General features: G+C 40.6%; 1 protein-coding gene across 2 annotated transcripts in view; it reads left to right on the plus strand.

The window, feature by feature from the left end:
* LOC138057219 (uncharacterized) overlaps window positions 1-23,879 on the plus strand; it is a 76,432-nt gene extending 52,553 nt beyond the window's left edge. For both annotated transcript variants that reach the window (XM_068903272.1, XM_068903273.1), the window contains exons 17-22: window positions 9,977-10,099; window positions 11,020-11,145; window positions 16,093-16,218; window positions 19,778-19,900; window positions 21,149-21,271; window positions 22,008-23,879. In XM_068903272.1, the coding sequence (XP_068759373.1) occupies window positions 9,977-10,099; window positions 11,020-11,145; window positions 16,093-16,218; window positions 19,778-19,900; window positions 21,149-21,271; window positions 22,008-22,144 (758 nt within the window). In that variant the 3' untranslated portion in view covers window positions 22,145-23,879. The remainder of the gene's footprint in view (window positions 1-9,976; window positions 10,100-11,019; window positions 11,146-16,092; window positions 16,219-19,777; window positions 19,901-21,148; window positions 21,272-22,007) is intronic.
* Window positions 23,880-24,737: the final 858 nt, after the last annotated feature.

The raw sequence follows: 24,737 nt of genomic DNA on the forward strand, positions 1-24,737 counted from the left end.
CTAATGTGGCAGGAGGTCTAAAAAAGCCATAACCTGTTAAAAAAAAATAGTTTCAGGCCAAGCTATCATTCCAAGACAGATGGATGAGTTCAAATCAAAAACCCTCTGTGGAAAGGTTGGATATTGTCAGGAAAAAATGGAAATAGTTGAATTGATCGAGGAGTATTTCACTAGTCACTAACAACATGGCACACTTCAAGAACATATTAACTGCTTGGGATGATGCACTTAAACTAAATTAACTGCTTTCTAGTGTTTTTTGGTTTCAGAGTGTGGAAGTTGTTCCATGTTGCTGGTTTTTATTTGTGACATTCCAGTCTTTGAAATCTTATCTGTATTAGCTGGCACAATTCCTCCCTTGCATGCCTGCTGTCTTCCCTTGATTATCAATGTTACTAGGCTGTGTCCTTTGGTTTTGTCATCAGGTAGTGGAATGGCATGTGGTGTGCATACAAAATGTCCAGATGACTTGAAGCCATTTGTGTGGCTTATGAGAGTTTAAGATCTATTGTTGTTCTTATGGTATACATGTAAATGTTATAAAAGTCATCCAGTAGACTGATAATCAGTACTTTTGCTAAAGTTAGAGAAAAATACATGGGAATATTCAATGATTAGAAGAGACAAATGGTATTGCGTCTACTTGTTTATGAGCGATTACATATCTGAATTGCTTCTTTGACTTTCATTTGCATCATTTGTTTACAGTTTGCTTGGATTTTTTTGTATAGCGGTCTGTTGTACACACACAGGGGCATAGTTCAAACCAGATCTTAAGGTTCCATGGATATCTAGGAAAGCACTCAGCTCCTTTTAAAAACTGCATGTACTAATGTATGCTAGTGTAGTAAAATGGTCTTCAGTACCAAATATCCAGTTTATACCTGTTCATGTTGTATTATTAAATTAAAATACTGTACCTAAAGTAAGTATGTGTGTAAAAGAGTACAACTTCTCTCTGTTGTTGCAATTCTGTGTGATTTTTCTGGTTGGGACATCCATCGACTCGTGTCAGAGTGTATGCAGAGTATCTACTGCTTTGGTGAATGAAATTAGTATTTAAATGCAGGTAAATGTTTTCTCTCCCTCCCTCCCCGCCCCCTCCTTATCTCTCTCTCTCTTTCTCTGAAAAAAAATAAAAATCATTGCTGATATATTACATAAAACCATAATATATTGAGAGAGACTTAAAATTATTTGAGCTTTAACTTTTGTTATAAGACAAGAACGACACAGATGTTGTGTGAGAAAAGAACCTATTTGGTACCACCCACCGTTTTCCTCTTCTTGGGTCTTTTATATGTCCTAAGAGGGGAATATTTTATCAGCATTTCGTGGGCAACTGGTGCACCACTTTGTACCTGGACGATAGGATGGCATTTTCTTCTCTGTAACTCTGTATAGTCGCTCAGGCATGGGGGTACTACTCAAAGTTGCCGAATGACTGGGTAAGGAACATGAACTGATATTGATACTTGTTCTTTATTGATGCCAATAAAACGCGCACACAAAATTTCCACTGTCAACTTCCGCCACTCGATCGAGCCATCTCGGTACTAAGTCCAATTATTCTGGCTCTACAAACGTTCTTCTCTCAAGTTTTACTGCTCAGGCAACAGGTTTTTCATCCGGAAATTTGCCTCTAGAGAGGCCGACGATGACAACTACCACGATAAAAACTCAAGTCTTCATGTTTTTCTACGAACGCGTAAACTCGACAAGAAAATTCACTATTGTTGCAGAGATAGTTTTTTTGTTGAAAAAGATATATGAAAGAGACGTCCCTTTAAGAGCTGTGGTTAAAGTAAAAACCTTAGCTGTTTTGTCTCCACCTTATCCCCGCTAATTGAAAACCAATACCGCGAAATTTAAATCTGCCGCCATTTTGACGCGTACTTGTTTCTATGGAAATTGTGCAAACCATTCCCACGCGCGCCAAAATCGCACGCGCGTGGCTTGAACATGCGCACTCATTTGACCGCTGTGTTACCAAGACCAGTACCAAGTGACTATATCGCGGGCTCAAGTTTTAAAGTCTTCAACATCAGCTGCTTTTTTCAATTAGACCGCTGGCGAGGCTCAAGTCAGGTTAACTTACTGTAAGAATAAATAACACTTGAGCTCCGCCTTTAGCCTCGGCTAAATCTATATATTCTGTTGCTAAAGGTATTCGGAGCGTTCTCGACCCGATGGCGCTGATGAAGTAAGCGATATTCTCGCTATATACACTATAAAACCATGTTTCCAAACGCAATCACTGAATTCTTTTCAGATCTTGTTAAATTCTAATCACACTTGTGAATTATGTAATTCTTGCTATAGGATGTTCACATTCTTATTTTTTAATTGCTGGGTTGGAAATCGTATTTCCCTGAGTTACTTCCACTATCTTAACCTCGTTTGAGATTAAGCACGGGACTGGTTCCAAATATGGTTCCGCTCTAAGAATCGTGACGGATAGGCCTAACACGGATAGGTTAACACGGGACCTGCTAACCGTACCGCGAATCCGTTCCCGGCAAATTCTGATTTTTGGACCTCCAGAAAAGCAGGTCCAGTTTTGGAACCGTTTCGGTCCCAAATGGGCCCTTTGCAGGTTAGTGATCACATGGTACAAAAACCGCCATATTGGAACGCAAATTGCGCACTGGGACATTTTAAACGAAGCAAGTCCCAGTATGGCGGTTTTTGTACCATGTGATCACTAACCTGCAAAGGGGCCATTGATCTGGCCTGCTGATCACTTTTGTGCAATAAAAAAATGGGGTCAAAGTGTTCGTTTTTCAGATATGAGAAAGTAAAACTAAAATATAGGGTGTTTTTTCAAGGCTTCCTGTTGTCATAATAACTTAATTGTTACGTCACAAAATGACTGCATCTTGTTCAGCCATTATTGATGTTTCACATGGCACCATAACATTGCTATTACGTGATTAATTGTTTTAGTGTCACTCCTTCTTATAACAAGGTCACTTGAAAGTGTTGAAACTGGTTTGAGCCACGTTAATTGCCTCAAGGGATGCAGCTGACTGCGATTCATATTTTCTTTTAAAGACGGTGCCTACTAATTCAAAGGTATTTTTGCCCAGGTTTATGATTAATCAGGAAATGTAGATCTTAACGAGTATTATTGAAATTTGAAAAACAATTGTGGGGGGGGGGGGGGGGGGTAACCACGCATGTTTTCATGAATGATATTTGTAAAAGCTTTAAAATACAAAGCAATGTATGGCGTTTTTTCTCAATTTCAAGTTTAATTATCTCTCAGAAATGCATGGTTACCCCCAGTTTTCCTTTTGGATACCAAGAGTAGTTACTAAGATCTACCTTCTCCGCGCAAAAATATCCCTGAATTAGTAAGCATCACTGATAGGAAACCCGTTATCTCGCGATTCGCACAACGTATGCGCAATAACAATAGTAGGCACCGTCCTTAACAGTTTTCCCACTCTTTTCCGTTTGAAACCTGGTGGGCTTTGTAATCCATAATAACTTTGAAAGAGAAGGGATAATTCATCATACATCCAGCTGAGAGCTTTTCCTCCTTCCTCGTCCGGGGCCACTTTGAAAGCTTTCACGTGCCATAATTCCGCGCATACTTAATTGGTAGAAACAGTTGCTTTCGCTACTTCGATCCAGTACCGGACCATAACAAATCGGTACCGTGTGGCGTGACGTTTATAAACGGAACGGTCCCGTGTGAACAGAGATGGTTCGTTCCAGGATCGTTTCGGATCCATTTGGGATCGGTCCCGTGTGAACACAGCCTAAAATTTGCGCTTACAGCAAACTGTTATATGACTAACTGCTCATTACTTTAGTTAAAAAACATTCAAAATCTTCAATAAATACAATGTGTTTTTAACCCGAGTATCAGTCCTTCCTGAAGGGTAGGGCGTCAGGGAGAGGATGAAAAGGAAGGCGTGACACAAGTCTGTTCATTGGCCTGTGTCATCCAGATTCTGGGTGTTTCTCTGATTGTGTATAACAAACAAAAGGCTCTTACGTCACACAACCGGAAATAGCGGTCATTTTATCGGCAGAGTTTTCCTTTCACAGACCGAAACGAAGTCAACAATGAGCAAGAGGCGTTTAACTTCTTTCCAGGGATTACGCTTAAACCGATAAGGCCAGTACTTTTTTTTATTTTGATCGTACTGCACCCAGACTTTGCTTCTCACTTTCTCAACTGGTGTTAAAAAAAAAATTTCCGTAGGAATGTTCATAAGATGGCTTATTTCTTCATTGACAACGGTATAACAGGGTTTTTTTCCAAAAAGAGTTCTTTTCCATGAGGGTCGGGGCTGAAGCATGCTGTACTCTAGCTGTCCTTTTGACGCCGTCAAAGTCGGCAATCGATTATGCGGTTGAAACTTCCTCCGATATTTCTCCAACAGAAACCTAGCCGTAAATACTTGTTGTAACCCGTTAAAAAACCTCAACCAATTAACGATCTTTCGCGCACACTTCTTGCACATAAGGCGTTGGTGATCAAGACCAACCACAATTCTTTTTGTGCCTTTTGCAACGGCTTTCCATTCAAAGTACCCGAAAACTCTTTCTTTGTAGCCTCACAGAACGGCGGCATCGTAGCAGCACAACTGCTGTATTTTGTGAGTAGACTTTCACGACAAGCGACGCAAGTTTACTTACACAATTCCCGCTGAGCTTTGTTTGACATATGGCAGTTGACACATTTGACTGGTGGCTGACCGGAAGTGATTTTGATTGGCTATAATCTTGGACAAAACTCGTTGGGAAAATGAGACGCGCTAATTTGACTGTGTGATAAAGATTAAATTCTTCCCACTTTATCCCCTCCCCCATTCCAATGTTGGTTTAAAAACGGGCAAACTCGCGGCTTGCACAGTATATTTTGTATCACATTGTCAACATTGGTTTGGGGGGAGGTGGGGAAAGACCAATATACTTTGTAAGTGCATGTCAAATAATGCTTAAGCTAGAATTTTTCCCAAGAGTTTTGTCCAAGATTGTAGTTTCTTTGAGACACGTAAAATGCTGTGGGGGTGTAAAGTTCAATTGAAGGACTCGGTGTCAAGCTTTCCTTTCCCTCTCCTTCTAAGAAAAGCCTGGTACTCAGGCGAATTTATTTTTGGCAGTCTGTAAAAAGGAAATTAGGCTGACGTTTCTCAATATTGGAAAAAGCGCCAAATGTACTCAGGATTAGGATGTGGTCCAAGAAAACAAAAGCAGCGTTTCTCACCTGATCATGACCTTCAGCCCTGTTGCTATTAAAAAACAAAACAAGAAAAAAGAATTTGTTTAAGTGTTCTCTTTCTCTGCCAGCATTCGTAGTTTTTTTCCCATCTCCAACATATTCTCGATCTGTAATGCCACTGTGAAAACTTTAGGTCCTTCTGCAGGAAAGCATTGTATTTTTGGTCACTTGGGTATCGACTTCATTTGGAATTGCTTTCTCTTCTTCCGGTTCTTGGCTTTCACTCACGTGATCATGTTGGTGTATAAAACAAAAGCAAAATGTCACTCGCGTTTTGCATAATATAACGATACTTACGGTTGCATCACCTATTGTCTTTAATCTGCCAACCAGAGATCTATTGGTTCTCGAAACAAAGGATGCCGTTGTTCTGTGGTTAGGAAAATCTAAATAACAAAATACTTGTTTGTGAACAGTGAAGTCTTCTATTATTCAGGGCCGGGTTCCTGGAAGGTGTAATAACTCTATTCCAGGGATAAATGTGCTTTATTAAAAGCTGGATCATTGGATAATGCAATTCAAGAGTTATGATTGGCTAAGCCATCATGGGTTATGAGCCATTATACCACGATCTACAAACACGGCAAGCATATGCGTGATTTTTTGGGTTTTTTTTATTTTTATTGTAGTCTAGTTTTCTATATTTTGGGGGCGTTTTTAATAAAACAATTATTCCACTCGCGCTTGTTGGATATGAGATGATTATAGCCAACTCGGCGCTACGCGCCTCCTTGGCTATCTATCATCTCATATCCAACGCGCGCTCATGGAATAATTGTTAATTATTTCAGGCACATTTATCCCTGGAATAGGGTTATTACACCTTTCAGGAACCGGCCCCAGTATACCAACATGGCCACCATGACGTCAAGTGCAAGCCAAGGATTGTTTCTTTTATTTTACGTAATTTCTGCGCCGGTACTTGCAGGGAGAACCCAACACTTTACAGTGTCCTTTGAGTACAATGGCATGCGCATATCGACTTATGCAGCTCATTTGATTTGAAGTGTGCAGACCAGAATTAAAATGCAAGAGGTGCTCAAGAGGCAGCCCTGAGCAACTCTGTAATCCTCTAAAAACTGTTCACTTCCATGTCTATGACTAAACGTATGAAAGGCGTATGTGGATTAATATTGTAACAAATCAAAGCAATCGTAGTAAAATGCTAAATATTATTTATTGTTAAGTGATAATTATTGTCAGTTATTCATCATTACTATTATTATGATTATCATTTAGTTCTTATTAACCGAGCGGGAGGTCTGATTTGCAAAAGCGCTTAGTAAGTTGTCGGAGTTTAAGTTTCGCTATTTTGGAATAATGGCGGACAAAAGGGAGTTTAAAATAACGTGTATTATTGTCATCATTAGTGTTCCGGCTTTTTTTGATACTTAAACTCCGACAACTTACTAAGCGCTTTTGCAAATCTGACCTAACTATCAAATTTGTTTTCACTTCATTCAAAATTAAAAACATGTTTAGTGTTAAAGATCGTACTCCTGTTGCTCTAAAATCCATGGTAGTTTACCAATTTTCTTGTGCGGGTTGTAATTCCCGTTATATTGGTGAAACTAGTCGCCACTTTTCTACCAGGATAAAGGAACACACGGAAAGCGATAAAATCTACACAACTTCTTGACTCTTCTGATATACTCCGATGTTATCTTGCCTTTCATCTTGGTGTTGAGAGTCTGGTCCAACTATAAGATGCCAAGGTATTTGTAGCCTTCCTCCTCTAGTTCCCCGATATGCTGGTCGTCGGGTAGTTCTATTCCGCTACTGCCAACTTGTCTTCCCCTTCTCATTTCCAAGACAGCACACTTGTCTAGCCCAAACGACATCTTAATGTCTTGCGAGAAGATCCTTACTACTTGAATAAGTGAGTATAGATGATCTTTGCTAGCTCCGTACAGCTTCAGATCATCCATGTTTAGTAGGTGGTTAATGGACTTCATGTCCTTTGCCAGTTTGTATCCAGCTCTCATTTTCATAGTACTAGGGTCAAGGGTAACATGATCACTATAAACAGTAGTGGTGACAAGGAAACACCTTGAAAAATTCCTCTCTAATGCCCACCTGCCCGAGAGCCATTCCTCCTGATGTCATTGCTGTCTTCTAGTTCACCATGCTGTTGCTAATTATAGAGATCATATTCTTGGCAGCCCCAACCATCTCCAGGCATTTCAGGATCCATGAATGCGGCACCATATCATATGCTTTCTTGTAGTCTATCCAAGCCATTGTCAAGTTTGTCAACCTTCTCTGGCTGTTCTTCAGGATTGTCTTGCCTACAAGCAATTGATCTTTAGTTCCTCGGGATCCCTTCCTGCACCCCTTCTGTTCATCTGTTAGCAGTCCATTCCTTTCCAAGTGGTGGTATAACTTCTCTCCCATGACTCCTGTCAAGAGCTTTTACATCAGGGTAGGTATGCAATAGGGCGGTAGTTGCTGGCCTGGGCACCCTTCGTTGTATCCTTTTGTATGAAAACTGTTCGTCCCCTGACCATCCACTCTGGTACATTCCCTTGACATATACAGTCTTGCAAACATTCTTGCAATCTAGAGTGCAATCCTGTCCGTTTCTTAAACCAGAACCCCTGAACAAGATCGGGCCGGCTTCCTTCCAGTTTGCCATCTTGCTCACTCCATTTCTAATATCCTCCACAGTGATGTTGATATCTTCTTGCACCTCTGTTGTATTGAACTCCACCTCTAATCCTCTAGCCAAGATGCTCTCTCATTGTGATCGACTTCCTCCGACCAGATCTTGCTCCAGAAGGAGATTGCTTCTGTGGGATCAGGGAACACCGTTTCTCCTCGTTCCTTTCCATCTAGTGTTTTGCAGAACAGCTTCTGATTGGTTCCAAACAGGTGGTTCTGTTTGAACTGTTGACTTCTCTGGCCGTATCTTTTGATCGTTACTCCACTTGCCTTGATCTTCTGTTTCAACATGCCTGATGATATTTTCTGTTGAACCTTTCCCTCTCCCTTTGTTTCAGTCTTATGTTTCCTCTTCGGACTTGCTCAATCTTGCTCAGGTCTTTTCGGCAACTTTCGATATTCCTCTTTATCCTTCTCTTCCAGAATGGCTCTTCAGTTCTTCTCCCTTTCCTCCCCTTTATAATTCCCATTCTTTCTGTCGTAATATATGCAGCTGCATACATTAAAAAAATCAGTTCAGTGATGTTGTGCGTCTGAATCCTTTTGACGGCTTCATTAATTTTTCCAACTTCTGCTTTCAGCTTCGTTCTTTTGCGTGACTTCAGTGATGGTATTCCTATTCTCTGTTCTAGTTGTATAATTTCTAGGATCCTGTCGAAAAGGGCTTCCAGTTCTGGGCTGATCTCTTCTTGTAGTTCTTCAGCAGTGAAAACTTTGGGTTCCTCTTCACGTTGGTGTTCTTCTTGGGTATCAGATATTGTTGCATGGTCTGGTGTATCTGTGGTAAGAAGCTCCATAGTTTCAGTCTCGTGATGTTCATAGTTTGGTGTATCTGTGGCATGGAGCTCTGTAGTTTCAATCTCCTGATGTTCATGTTTTACTCGTATGGCTATTTCCTCTTGCTTCACAGTCTCTAGCCACTTCTTGTTCTTAATCTGGCGTACTTGATCAGCCAATCCCTTCCTTTTCTCTCACATTTTTACCATGCATTCTTTTCTGCTTCCATTCATTCTCCGTCTCCTTTACTTCATTCAATTTATACTCCTTTGGGTCCACAGCCTCCGAGATGTTGACTACATTGCGATGTCCAACTTTCCTGAGTAATGCTTTCTCACTATTCTTCACATACCAACTCAAATTGTTCTCTTCTCTCCTCACGCAGCTCACACAACTGATCAGGCCTCTTCTTCCCTTCTCTCTGGGTACATATATTCTAGCAACATCACTTCTAGGGTGTAGCTCCTTATTCATTGTCATGATTTTTCTAGATTCCTCCTTATTCTATCTAATCGTTCCTGCTCCATACGTCATGATTGACACAGCCCAAGTGTTTTCTGCTTTGATTTTGTTCTTGCCATTGAGCAGAGATTTTATGACAAGTTGGAACCGCATTAAGTATACTCTGTTCGGAATATGCCTTTCATTTCCCTCTCCTTAAACTTGTCCAACCCTAGAATGCCCAGGTACTTATACCTTCGTCATCAACTTCCTTTATCGTCAGTCCATTTATCAACTTAATACTCTGACTTTTACACAACTTTCCCCGCTTCAGCACTGCAACACCACATTTCTTAATCCCAAATTCCATTCCTATGTCTTGGCTGATCAATTGTACTGTCGATACAAGACTTTTGATCTCTGCTTTATCGTTGCCGTAGACCTTCAAGTCATCCATAAAGAACAAATGATTTATTTTAACGTCTCCTAAGGTACATCCAGCTTTGACATCCTGCAGGATCTCGGTCAAGGGTACCATGCAAACAGCGATGATAAGGGAAGACAGACTGTCTCCTTGAAAGATACCGCGCCTAATATCAACTTTATTATTATTATTATTATCATCATCATCATCATCATCATAAGTGTTCAGTTCATGAGACTGTGTTTCTTCTCCAGGGGCCGAGTCCAAACCTTGGACCCGGGGTTCTTGGGAGTTTTGTCACTTGATGGAAATTTCGTACATATACTCAAATCAAAACTCAAACTACCCAGGCGATCCGGCTTACTTTATAAAGTAATGATATGACTCCGGGGTTTAAAAAACGGTATTTTTCTTTTCTTTTTTCTCTTATTCAGATAGGGATGAATGCCAAAGCAAGAACAAACCCTGCCCAGAAAGCAAATATTGTCTTAACATAAATGGATACTATGAATGCTCATGTAAAGAGGGGTATATTGAGGAAGGGTCGAATTGCTCAGGTAAGCTGTTCAGTCAGGAGGCCATCGATGGGAAGGATGTGGATGGGGGGAGGGGAACTAAGCCTAACCTGGCTTAACCCGTAAGAAGCGACCACGACAATGCATCTGCGAGAACTTCATCAAAAAAGTAACTGACTTTGCCTAATTCCAGCAATTTCCCGAACCACCGCGTTTTGGCATTCTCTAAAATCCTCTCCGGAAGGCCCATCCGGCCGGCGCTTATCTGCGGTTTCTGTAGCATGAGGCGACTAGTAGTATTTCTACTCCCCCCTGGATGGGATGCTAGTCCATCGCAGGGTTACCCCCAGCATTCCGCCGGTAATCATTTATACACCTGGGTGGAGAGGCGCACCGCGAGACTTAAGTGTTTTGCCCGAGAACACAGCACAAAATCCCTGGCCAGGAACCGAACCTGGACCACTCGATCCGGAGTCGAGCACTCTAACCATGAGGCCACCGCGCCGTTATGTGCGTATAGTAAACAATAGACTTAAGACCAATTGAAAATTTGCAGGATCTAGTCACATGGCTGGATGTCTTTAGATTGAAATGGCTATGGAGAGTCACTGTGTGTCGATTTTGAAGTGCAAAAGTCTTTTCGAGCACTTATCTTATTTTTTTTCCTCTATTAGTTTGCATGGCGTCGAAGAGTGGCATGTGACTGAATCCTGAAAACGGCCTATTCCTCGGATTCTGTGGACAACTAATATCAACTATTTAATTCGATTTCATATCACGTATATTTAGTCAAGCAAACTGGTCTGACAGAAAATTTGTGGCCCTTAAACTAACCTTTATTTCACTAGCTGAAACGTTGCAATCTTTCCAATCTTTCTTGGTTTGCCACCATAGATCAATAAACTATTGATACAATCTCTTATTTCTTCTGATTTCTTACTTTGCCTTTCTTTCTTTTGAAGATATCGATGAATGTGAGGATTCAGACATATGTCCAACGCCAACCAATTGTATAAATACTCCTGGCTCATTCGTATGCGATTGTGGACAAGGATTTTCTTATCATTCTGCGAGTAGATCTTGCAAAGGTAACCATCCACACTTCCGGTAATAGACCCTTCCATGGTTTTTGACTGCCGTCATGGCTGGGGGGGGGGGGGGGGCGAAATTTACAGTAAATGTGTGGGATTTTGGCCGAGTATGAACCGCTGTAGCGCCGCTAAAAAGAGACGAAATTCCATACTTTTGCCACTACTTTAAATAATTTTATGATATTCATTCAACAGAAAATAAGGCCATTAAGGAAGGTATGACGTACGTGAATTTGACTAATAAATCTTCTTGTGTTGCTTTAAATTACGCTTGCAAGAAAATATTTATCCATATGTAAAATAAGTCGCGGTTTTAAACGCTATATCTGTTGACAGCATTGATTTATTGAATTTTATTTTATTTTGAGACTAAAGTGTTCTTTGAACCGATTGGTCTGTTGAGTCCATTGTCGTTTGTTGTGGCCTTCAACTGGCTTCCCGCAATAAGTTTGTCCTTTAGAGCGAGTTTCAATCGAGTGTCGAAAAACCAAAACCAAAGTAATTACTTTGGCCAATCAAAAAGGACGGAGACAATCCAGTAAACCACTCAAAAATCGAAGTAATTTCACATAGCCGAAACAAAGCGTGGGAAAATGTGCACGCACACCTCTGATTGCTTGAAAAAGTGGCGCGAGAGCTTTGAACCAATATTTGGGTGAAGTAATGCAAAACCAAAGCAATTCGCTAATTACTTTCGATATTCCATTGAAAACCGCTCTATGTAATAAACATGTAATCGCAATGCAGTAAGAATTGATTTCACGCATATTTTCAAAGTTTTCACAAAATTGCGCGAGTCGCAAACCCATACGATTACATATAACAAAACTCGTACTTGTGTATCCGGTGTCATGTGCCATCAGACCACATGTATGCCAGCGAAAACGGAGGTTCAGAGTCTTTGTGTGAACGGGCTAATACTTGTTTGGTTGTGACTAGAATGGATGTGCCTCCATCAGGTGGTACTCTATGAGAAATACATAACATTGCATTAGACTGATGAGGTGAAGATGCTGTACGTGAATATCAAATGGCACCCTCGACGCATATTAATGATCAAAAAGCTCTCGAACAAGTTATTAGGGAAAGGTGCTAAGGTTTTGGTTTTCTTTCAGGCTTCCTTGTCTCTCTTATATTGTTCATCTCTAATCTGTTTACAGTACCTAAGTAAATATTGTGTAGCTAATACAAAAAAATTAATTGGCGATCTGCATGATGGCGTCATTTTACTACCGAGACCAGAATGCTTTGTCAAAATGCTTGCTTTGTTATTCAGATTTTTCTTCTTCCCTGGGAACAAAGAAACAATTGTGTAAATTTGCCTGACAATACAAGCAACTCAAAGTAGTCTGCTCTTCGTATAGTAAATGACGCCATCATGCAAATCGCCTATTTGGAACTTGTAATGGTGTTGGAAGGACAAAATGGTGGTGCGAAGCGAAATACATTCATCTCTGGTCATCCATGTCTACGGTGGCCCACAAGGGTCACTACACATTATTTCACAACATATTTCGAATTATTAAGTACGCATCTTAAATTATGCACAACACAATTCTTCGAAACACATTTTCAATTCACTACAAATTCTGAAATCTTCGCAACACATTTCGAAATCTCCACAACACATTCGCCTCAGGACCCCAAGTGTTGACAGAGAAAAAGGAACGGTTACGCAGCTCCTCCTCCTTCCATCGACGCCATGATTTGTTCCACGTGTGGAGAGTCTTTGCAAGTTTTGTTCAAATTTTGTCTTAAATGCGGGAAGGATCTCGCAAATAATAAAGAAATAAAGGTGCGAGACGAAACCAGCGGCAAGAATTTAACGAAACGAAATAGAAACAACGGGCCACGTTTTTCAAAAAGAAACGCGGGAGAGGAAAAGGGAGCGGCAAACCGTAGGAAGATCTCATTGATAATGTCCTGTCATTAACTCTTTTATCTCATGGTATCCTTAGGTTCTTTTAAAATTAGCTCTTAGAGAAAGAGGTTTTCACCAAAAAGGCAAAGAATTTCCTGATTATCCTTCAACAATGTGTATTATGGTTCTGAAAGGCCCGGTTGTTTGAAAGTTTATTAATTTAATTCAGGATTAGCGTAAACTTTTGTTTCACGTTTTCAGCTTTTTGTTGAAAGTTTCTTTTGCTTATTTTTTGCTTTTCAAGATGGACTTCTTCTAATGTAAAGTTTTGCCGAAAATCCTCGTTGAACAGCATTTGGGAGTGCAGAAATAAACTATTTGTTAATTTTTAATCTGGGACTAGCGTTAATCGGCTTTTGAACAACTGGGCCCGGATCTATCCACAAAGCAAGTAATTAGTTTTGTTAGTAAACACCAGTGTAATACCAAGTGAGCTTTCGCGCGAAAACATGATATCTTCACACGTAAAGATAACATGTTATTTTCACATGTGAAAAGATCACTGTTGCTATGGTTGCAAATCAACATGGCGCCTTTCGATGCCTTTCGTGAAACGATTTAGTATTTCATTCTGGAGGTTGATGTTTATATAATAAATAGAATATTACGTGGCCGCTTGGAGATACGAATTTTCTCTTCTCGCGCGTGTTGACAAATATTTCACTCGTTCGCTACGCTCACTCGTGAAATATTCTTCAAAACTCAAAGAGAAATTTCGTATCTCCGCGCGGCCATGTAATATCCTCTATTTATTATATACATATTGATGACATACCAGGATTTTTCCTATTACTAAAAAATCATATCTTCACCGCGCGCAGTGAACATATCATTTTTATCTTTCACATGTGAGGATATAGGTGTTGTCATGGTAACCAACACGATTAGCCAATAAAACGCGAGCTTTCTCTTCATTGTAAAATACTTTTGTGCTTTAATATAATCTCCTCTACTACATTAACATTTTTATTGCAAAATTTGACATTATTATGATTTTTTTTCCATAACTTTTCATATCTTGTTTCATGTTACACAACATGCGTGTTTTAGCGGTTGGTGACCACTTTTTCATCATTTGGCTTCGCTCACTCGTGAGAGATACTTGCAGAACTCGAAGATAAAATTCGTATCCCCGCGCGGCCATGTAATATGCTCTATGTATGTGGATTTCAACTAGTGTGACGAAGTGTCGCCTGTCTCGACCTTTAACATCAGTCGTGTCGCGGAATACAGGCAATTCAGGAACGCCAGAAAGTGTCCCCCAAATGCTGCTCCTCAAGTAAGGATAAACTGCTGCGTTTACCCTGACCCCCATAAATAACGCTAACCTTTACCCTTACAGTACTGTACCTTATTGTCAGAAATAGGTAGGAAATGCCTCACCCAGCGAGCAGAGCCTCTAACTCTCACCAGAGGGCGAGCAAGAGAGACTCTGCAGAAATCGTGTCAAGCCGTTTAAGTCGCCGCAGCCTAAGTTTCTAGGCTAGTCACTCCGGTCAAACCCGTTTAGGAAGCGCGCGCATTATATTTTTGACAAGGCAAAGATCAAAATCGAGCCTTCGGTACGAAAATCAATATGGCGTCTAGGAGTGCGATCGTGACTTGGCCCGGGTTTGAAACTGTCTTAAAGCAACGGCGTGCGTATACACAGCAGAGTTCTTTCTTTCTCGTCGGACAAGAAAGCTTCTGCTGGCAGGGTGGAAATGCTTAGACCTAGAGGCACTTCGTGTTGGATATCAAACTTGGGCTTGTATCTAATAGGCAACTTTCACGATAGCGTCATTGGACTACAACTACCACAATTTCAGTTTTCTTTTCTTATTTAAATTAAGTATTCCCAGCGAGGTAGAAATAACAATAGCTCTAATTAGCACGAGACAAGCAAAACCAAAAGGATTCTGGTACTGGTAGTCAAATGGCGTCATCATACAATTGTCTTATTACTTGCATTTCTGGACATAAATGTGATAGTTTTGCTTTCGAGTTGTAAACTGAAATACAGTCGTTATGAAGGAGAACTTCTCTGAAAACCTATCCCACAAAGTCGTACTTGTTGCTCTCAAGCCCTTACTTTTTCTTGAACTCTGTTGTGATCTTTCTAAGCCTTTAGTCCCGTTTAAGGATGGTGCCTACTATTGTTATTGCGCGTACGTTCTGCGCATCTTGAGATACTCGAATTTCCTATGGGTGGTGCTTATTAATACAGGGATATTTTTGCGCGGTTCAAAACCATGTGGAGAAAGCAGAACTTAGCAAGTGCTCTTGGTATCCAAAAAGAAAATTGGGGGTAACCATGCATTTTTCAGAGATAGTTAAGCTTCAGTTTGGAATAGAACGCCATACATTGCTTTGTATTTTAAAGCTTTTTACAAATATTGTTGATTAAGTATCTTCGAAAAATACATAGTTACCCCTAATTTTCTTTTTTGGATTTCAGTTATACATGTTAAGATATGCTTTTCCCGCATAGTCAGTAAACCGAGCAAGATTGCCTTTGAATTAGTAGTCCCGTCCTTAAAAGCGCTCAGGAGCTCGTTCAACAAGTGCCGGTGCATTCCAGATCAAATTGGAAATTTGGCATTGTTGGTTTTTCTGGAGAGGGGAAAATCGGAGTACCCGGAGAAAAACCTGTCGCCGCAAGGAGAAAACCAACAACAAACTCAACGCACATGTGACGCCAAGACCGGGAATCGACCCGCACCACATTTGTGGGAGGCGAGTGTTTGACGTTCGTTTCTCCTTGCTCTTATGACGGAAATGGTGAATTTTCCTTCCAATAAATGGAACCGATGCGGCGGTGATTCGGATATATTCGCGTATACTCGGAAAAATATCCACCGGACGACTTCGAGTATGACTGAGTGATCAATGGTAAGGCTTGACAAAAACAATGACGTAAATAAGAGCTTTAATAAGTGAAGTATAAGGCTTTAGATAAACAACCACAAATGCTCTACTGATTGGGAAGGCTAAATAGTATACTGGTCAAATGAAATCGAGTTACTTTGTTTTCTAACCTACAGATATCGATGAGTGCAGCACTGATAGCCATGCTTGCACTTTTCATGCAAACTGTGTCAATACGGATGGGTCATACAGCTGTGTGTGTAAAGAAGGTTATACGGGTCACGGCAAAGTGCACTGCGTCGGTAAGTACAAGAATTAAAAGAAAGCAAAACACTGAGCCAGATTAAATGCTTTATAAAAATTCAATAAGATTCTTAGGGGAAGTTCTAAAGGAAATTTATAAACAAAGTGATGTCACCTTTTACATTCGTCTGTCCTCTTCTTGATTATACAGGACTATGAACCGTATAGGGCGTTTTCACATGACGTCACGGCGGCCATGATGGTGTACCAAACTAATCCGCAGGGAATTGAACTCTATTTTTATGCACATGCTTTCTTTTGTTTCAGTAATCCAATATGGCAGTTGGTCACGTGAGTGAACACGCTCTGTACCCCGTTTCACAACCGGCCCCTTGCGGGCCGAATTTAGACTAGAGACGAATAACTCGTCTCAGCCGAATTATCCGTCTAATGCCCTGCTAAAACCAAACCTTGACCATGTTTTGAATATGTTTTGTCAAACACGGTTTCAAAGGGTTTTCTTCTTAAATCATGAATTCTGATTTTGGCGACTACAAATTTAGCACAGATCAAAACATGTCTAGAAACTCACCTAAATCTCATGTGAAAGTTAGCCCTACATTTTTCTGTGACAGACTTTCATTTTGGCGACTACAAATTTAGCACAGATCAAAACATGTCTAGAAACTCACCTAAATCTCATGTGAAAGTTAACCCAACCACGTCTGGTTAGTGTGAATGGGGTGTAAGACGGATATTTCGTCCGGAATTCGTTTAGATATAAATCCGGTGTTTAGATGAACTATGGACGTCTTCGATATATTTTCGTCTCCGATATATTCGTCTGTCTGCTCGTCTGGAAGACGTGCTAACAGACGAATCAGCTGGAGACGAATTTGGACCCTAATTCGTCTAAACGTCGGATTTATATCTGGACGAATTGCAGACGAAATAACCGTCTTTGACGGATAATTTTTCATAGAGGAGTATTAAATTCGGCCAATATCGTGGAACGTTAAAGAACCCACACACTGTTCACGAAGATTACGGGATGGAATTCCCTGTGTTGTGGCCGTCCTTTGTGTAGTTTATTAGAGTGGGTACTGACTATAACTTGTAGTCAAGAGCATAACCACATGTATGCCACCAGATCTGTTGTGTACTTCATATCACATTGCTGAACTAACATCAATCACTGAATAAAGGGGGTAGTTTCTAAAGAAACTGTGGTGCTGCGTCGGTGAGGAAGTAGTACACAAAAATTTGGTTTTGTCAACGGAGTTGATAATGTAAATTGACCACCGTACAGGGATTCTAAAAGCTGACGTTTCGAGCGTTAGCCCTTCGTCAGAGCGAATCCAAAATCTGATTCTCTCTGACGAAGGGCTAACGCTCGAAACGTCAGCTTTTAGAATCCCTGTACGGTGGTCAATTTAAATTATCAACTCCGTTGATAAAACCAAATTTTTGTGTAACACCAATCACCGCTAGCTATTTTTAGTGTATTCCGTAGTTTAACTTAATTTTGCTATGTAAAAAAGCTGAAACTAATGTAGCATTTTTAATAATGTTGTAATTTATGTACAAATGTTTCGTCAGTGTAAATGAATGATTGTAGTGTTAAATGAATGAGCCTAAACCAAAAGCCCATAGAGCGGTTTTCAATTGAGTGTTGAAAGTAATTAGCGAATTGCTTTGGTTTTGCATTACTTCAATCAGTGATTGGTTCAAAGTTCTCGCGCCACTTTTTCAACTAATCAGAAGTGAAACCAAAGCCAGTCGTGGCTCGCACGTGCATATTTTCCCGCGCTTTGCGTCGTCTACGTGTAATTACTTCGAGTTTTGATTGGCTTACTGGATTATCTCCGTCCTTTTTGATTGGCCAAAGTAATTACTTTGGTTTTGGTTTCACAACACTCGATTGAAACTCGCTCTAAGCCAGAAGTGTCGATCTCTCTCAGTTGGCGTTTCCCCATCAGTTTACTGTATTATTGCCCCCGCTGGGCTTTGGCCCAGAGGCCAAAACCCGAGGAGGCATCCTAGAAGTCCCCGCGTAAAAAGGGTAAATGTATAAAATTGGTTGATCTTGTAGGGGGAATCAATCTCGATTTGCTCAACCGGGCGCGCAAGGTGTTATTGGTATTCCTTAAACGAGCGCGCAATGGGTATTGGTATTGTTCTTGCAACCGAGGTGTTTTAGGAGTCATGAAGTATAATCTCGCAAGGAGAACAAAAGTGCTGTTCGGGTTAGCGATTGAAAATCAAACATTGAAGCGGATCTGATCGAGTTGCCTGGCTCAGAAATTGATTTTGTCCGGACATATCAAACACAGGGGCAACGATTTGTCAGACGCAAATCGGAAACAGGGGCGACATGTTCAGCATGTAACTTAAAGGTATCTCAACTGCCTTTCATACTATCGCAGGCGGGGACAGATGTAGTGAAAACTATTACTAGTCTAAATTTAGAACGTGGTCCCTTCAATTAAGATTGGGCCTAATGATCACAACGTCTCTGATTGACCTGCAATTAAGTAACCTTACAGCGGAATGCTCGTGCCTAATGCTAAACAATGGATAATGCAAGGGACACAATACCGCCACGTTTTTTCCCCGCAAAAGTCGGGCAGTAGCTGTGCTTAAAATATATAATCCCGAAAACTGATGGGCCGCATTGCATCGCAGATTGAGCTCCAATTTAGGAGTCTGTACACTGTTTCTATGGTGATTGCGACAAACATCGTTAATTCGCCAATCGATTTGAAGGGATTATCTTTCTCAAAATGACAGAATTAAGCGCTATAAAGTAGACAATTTGGCAGAAGTTTCCCTGCTTATTTCAGCTATGTCTGAATTCTTATTGACAATACAAATAAGCCCATGAGTGTGTTACAAACAGTTAACAGTTGTAGTATAATGTTTTATTGCTCTCACTCTTAAGGGATGAATTTGGGTTCTCAAGTTCACCAAAACTAGCGGATATGCGAGGCATGGGTCCATTCCGAGCATCACAAATTGTTTCGCATTGTATTGATGTTGATGTCATCAAAGCACACTAGCTTGGTCGTGATATATATGAGTGCTACAACAAGTTGCAAAAATAGTGGAGACACTTCACCTTCTTGGAGCGCTATTAATTTACCTATTATCTCTCACACTGCAGCCCACCTTCCCCTCCCCCCTTATCAGTGTTGCTAGCAAGACAAAAAATTGTTGGAAACTTAAACAGTCAACATTGAAAGGGGGAGAGGGGAGTGGAAGTGGGAAAGGTTTAAATTCTAGATACGGTGGGTACTGGAAGCTAGAGAAGGTGTTTTTTCATGAAAGTGTCTCAACAATTTTGCAACTTGTTGTAGCTTTGTGGACACTTCTGTGGCTCATTTAAAGAGCAATTTTTAGGATAAATTGAAAGAATACCTACGCTAGAGGTGGAGAGGTTAGAAGAGGACAATTTTTATAAATAAACAAATAAGGCAACTTTCCACGTTCGAGATTAAAGGCATTCTGGCCGCGTGAAAATTGGGTCGAGAGGCTGAGGGTCTCGCTCCAATTCCCACACGTCCAGTAGGCAGATAGCTTATCATGGTTTGCCACGAGAACTCGTTCTTTTCTTTTCAGATGTGAATGAATGCAATCAAGTTTCTCATGCTTGCCCTTCGCATGGCCTGTGTGAAAATACTGAAGGATCGTATTTTTGCGCATGCCAAGCAGGTTTTATTTTGAAAGATGACCTGTGTGAAGGTAATAACTGGTTTTCCTTTTCTTTGCTCAAGTTTAACAGAGTTCTTCTTGTATGTGCAAATAGTAACTGTTGTCATCTCGAAAAAACGTCGAGACAGGCATACTATCCTACTGTCGAGAACATAATGTCCGGGTACAATATGAGAGCTGCTTTTGAACATAACAGTACATTGTATCAGTTTTCCGCTGTGCATGGTTGTGTTTCGGCAACCTAGTTTATCACGAGTTAACTCAAAGTATTTTCTTCATTTTTTAAAGTGCGACCATGATCAAAATAGAATTTGTTCTCTTTCTTTGTGAACTTAACACTAACTGACCCGGCCAAGTTTCTGAAGCACACCTGGGGCCGGTTCCCATAAGGTGTAATAACTCTATTCCAGGTATAATTGCGCCTTGTACTGGCACATTTATCCCTGCAATGGACTTATTACACCTTTCAGGAGCCGGTCCCTGTTTATTTTATCTAGAATTTTTGCTATTTAATCGTCCGCCATTACTAAATTTAAAATCTAGAGAGAGATGGATCTAGGAGAAAATCATGTCAAAGACATGCAATGTGTGTGTCCGCGGCGTATTAATATGCAGCACGGGGGGTTCGCGCTCTTATACTTTTACTTTATAAGTTGCAATGATTTACACGCTGAAATTTTAAGCTAGTGAGTAAATGAAGTCCTTTACCCTAGGGTCCAATCGCTCAGATTTGATCGTGAGTAGTGGCGGACCTTAAAATCCAAAACTTTTACTCAAAGTGAACAGCCTTTGTATAAAAATAAAAGCTCAAAGTTTTGACAATCATGTGTTAAGCAATCAGACTTTCAAAATCTGAAGAAAAACAGGAAGTGATTTTTTGGTCGTAGTAGCACTTTCAACCCTTTCCATTGACGGGGAAAATCGTGTGGCGCTAACAGAGTAAAAGCTATTATTGCCTCTCTTTGGAGGGAAAGGCCGGTTAAATAATGTTTCATAGCGTAAGAGTAAGAGTAATCGTCCGGGTTATAAATTTTCTAGGTATTTTCGCTAAAAACGGGCAGTTAAATCTCGCACTCGTTGTCGTCCTCGTCCTAGAATCTACAAGGTCCCTATTGTTAATAGCCAACTGGTAGCCTTCCTTTAGGTGTGTTCAATAACGCCGTTATATTCATTTGAAAAGATGCTTTACATCCACGGCGCTAAGCCACAAAGGATCTTTACGCTCCCTCGCGTCGATTTAGTTTCTGTTTTGCTCAGTGAAACCTTTTCCTCTTTCAGATGTTGACGAGTGTGCAAGTGACACTGGGTTGTGCAATTGGCATGCGGACTGCGCAAATACCGTTGGTTCGTACAAATGCAATTGTAGACCGGGTTTCATTTCCAATGGACCACATTGTATTGGTAAGAGTTTTCGATTTGGGTCTATGCCCGAGATTACGTATGTTAACCTCGAACGTTCGGTCTTTATGGGACCGTCATTGGGGACAATACACATAGAAATGAAATCAAGTTACCTCAAATCAAATGGAACATTGGTTTTTTTTTAGGAAGGGGGGAAAACCGGAGTACCCGGAGAAAAACCTCTTGAAGCAGAGTAGAGAACCGACAAACTGAACCCACAGGTGACGCCGAGTCTGGGAATCGAACCCAGGGCGAGTGGGTGGGTGGCGAGTATTAAAAAAGAAGTTAAAATGATATTTTGCCAATGATCTATTTTTAGATTAGTAATTTGTCAAGGTCAGAAGCAATGACAATCAAATTTGGTACTCGTGGTATTCACCTACGTGACAAGGCAGCCATGCTGTGAATCAATACAATACAATTTCTTTTCGCAGAATTTGCATGATAATAAATTTTAGTTCCCAGGGTAGAGACAATTTCTTGTTCTTGTCCACTGACATGGTCACCATGATGTCACATGCAAACCAGCAATACCTATGAATGTCAACACACTCTTTCCGGGAACAGACGTCAATTTTTGACTCCACTACATTTAGTCCTTTGCAAATAAAAAACGAAAAGCTTTGCCAGACCTAAATTCCTGGAGAGTTAATTTAGGAAATCAACATTGCTATCATTTCTTTTTTCAGGGACACTCAGTCTAAAATGACACTTGTTTATGTCCTTATTTTGTCAGATTTCAATGAGTGTCTGGGCAATCATCATAACTGCGACGTCAATGCATTGTGCGCCAACATCGCGGGCTCATATAATTGTTTCTGCAAACAAGGGTACACTGGAGATGGATTTAAGTGTCAAAAGGAAGGTGGATAACTTGACATAGTCAAAGTCAACAAGATACAGGAAGGCCTCAAACACTGACTTGCATGTGACCTATCTTCTTGTCATAGACCGTTTTGCAGATACGGCGGCCATTTTTGCTTGCTATTGTTTCAAATAGCTATTATGGGATGCCCAGGGGGCAAATACATATTAATTTGCCCCCTGGTCATCCCATAATGTCTTTCGAAACAAAAGAAATCCGTATCTGCAAAAAGGTCTCATAGCGTCGATATCATTAATATATTAGGGTGCTTAAGCAAGGACGACAACGACGGATACGAGAACGCAACATAACAATAAGTTTAATTCGTTAAAACAATAGCTCTGAACGCTCCGCACGTGCCTTTTACATTTTGATACATTTCTTTTTTTTGCCGTTCTCGTCTTGACAACGACGTGAACTTGATGATCAAATTTGAGGATGTTTGGAAGACGAAAGCACCTGACGATGAATTTTCAATTTTCTCTCCAAATATCCACACCGTTCTCACCAGTTTTATTCTTAGAATGTGTGCTCATACTCTCCAAGCCGAGCGACTTGGAGTAATCTCAAAATTATGACGGTAACGGGAAATAATATTTTAGACAACGTTCTCGTAGCCATCGTCGTCGTCTTACTTAAGGTCCCTATTAATGAGTTCCCACGCGCTTGTCCATTAACCATTAATAGGGAGATTTGAGGGCCGAATTATTCGAAGCAAATCGTCAATCATGTGTTAACTCTTGCCATCAGTGTATTTTATCCGGTTCGACGCTCGATTTTATAGGCTACAAATTGGTCCGGTTCAGTTCGGCCCATTTCTCGAAACTCCCGAAAATTTTCGGCCCGAACAATCAGTGTTTTAAGGTCTAAAGCCACTGAACCTCTTCCTTTTAAGGATGGAGGGCTTTTTTGGGGACGCTACAAAGGATATGCTGTAAAGCCGATACAAGGTAGAGTAATTTTCTTCATTTCGGTTGGCCAAGGCAGCCTTCATCGGGTACAACGAGAATTTGCCTTAGAGAGACTGCATTGGACCGGAAATACGTACTATCATTGAAATGCAATTCTAATTAGCAATAAATGACTTTGTTGCTCGACATACTCCCGAAAAGTCTTGGGACTTTCACAGAAACGACTTTTCGCAGGGTCCTTTTTCGCAGGGTTCTTAATTATCATCTGAAAGCGAAACTTGATGAATCGTTCGAAATGGAACGCTACAAATTGGAGCGTAACCGGCTAACAAGGAAGTCACTCCAGTGATTGACTGCAGTGGAAAGCAATTTTTTATTTTTAGTTTTTAGTTAAAATTAAGTTTGATGGCTTCACTTGGTTCCTTTTGCATAGTTTGTACGGCACGTGGCTTTCACGTGCTTGTGAGTCGGGTTTCTGGCTCATACACTCGTCAGTACAAAGTCGCCCCAGAATCTAGGATAACTTAGCAGCCCCATTGGCTATTTAACGTGCGTTTTTTAAACAGCTGTTTAAAATTTGTTGCTGTGATTGCAAGAGCGATGTCAGAAATTTGGCCCTAAGGCATTGGAGCGATGTACATTATGGTATCTACGAAAATATAATTGTTTTTGGCAACTTCATGTTTTGAACTTCATGGGTAAGTTGTGGCATGGGCATGGCTGTCCTGTTCTCCTTCTCGGGTTGGAGTGTTTTCCTTCGTCTTTTTTTTTTTTTTTTTTTTTTTTGTTCTTTATTGTTATACCTAATAAAGTTTGAAAAACCATTGAGAAACTATGGTCTTAAGTGGTGATGTACAGAGGTCATGTATTGTCAGACGAGTGAAGTTAATTGTCCATATACATTTTGGCTTATTTACTACCAAGACAAGACCGTGTCTGCTGTGATCGGCTTCCATTATCAGACACAAATGTCGCCACTTGTCTCAATTCCAGGGGAACAGAAAAATCTGAACAGAACCGAAAGGATTGTACCAAAGCATTCTCTCAAGACCAAAAGGATAAGATCTGACCGTGCGCTAGTTACTTGAAGCGAATTTCGGAGGTTTTCTGTTTTCGGATAAATCAGCGAGTAATAGATAGTGGTTACGAGTAACTTAAGCATATTAAGTTTTATGACTAAGCTGTGGTGGTGTCGACACAGCTTCCTTCCTTATCGTAAAAGAAATTGATGCCAGGCTTAGTAGCCAAGCCTTTGGGAATAAAATATACCCGAGTTGCTTAACTTTTCCGCTGAAACAGCTAACTTTACGCCCAGATTGAGAAATAGAGCGTAAGAAATGATTATGGTGTTTAGTAAATAAACCCCATCGAGCGGCTGAAAATGTCCGCGGCTGAGAGATTGTCTGAAAAAGGAGTGTTTTGGCTGAGAAGCGAGGCTTCGAAGACAAACTTCCACGCAAGTCCTGTGAGTTTGCACCACGTGACGTAAAGTTGGCAATTCTCTACTTGCACAAATCCCATAACACACCTCTTTTACTCCCCCCCCCCCCCCCAAAAAAAAAAAAATTGAATAGGCATTGTTTGATGGGTTTTTGGGATGCTTCTTTTTTCCTTTCATTCTGACGGGTCGTAACCTGCCATATACAGGGTGTTTCAAAGGTTCGTTCCTACTGAAAATTGCATTTTGTCT

The sequence above is a fragment of the Montipora capricornis genome, chromosome 7 (assembly GCF_036669925.1).
Source record: "Montipora capricornis isolate CH-2021 chromosome 7, ASM3666992v2, whole genome shotgun sequence".
NCBI classification, from domain to species: Eukaryota; Metazoa; Cnidaria; class Anthozoa; order Scleractinia; family Acroporidae; genus Montipora; species Montipora capricornis.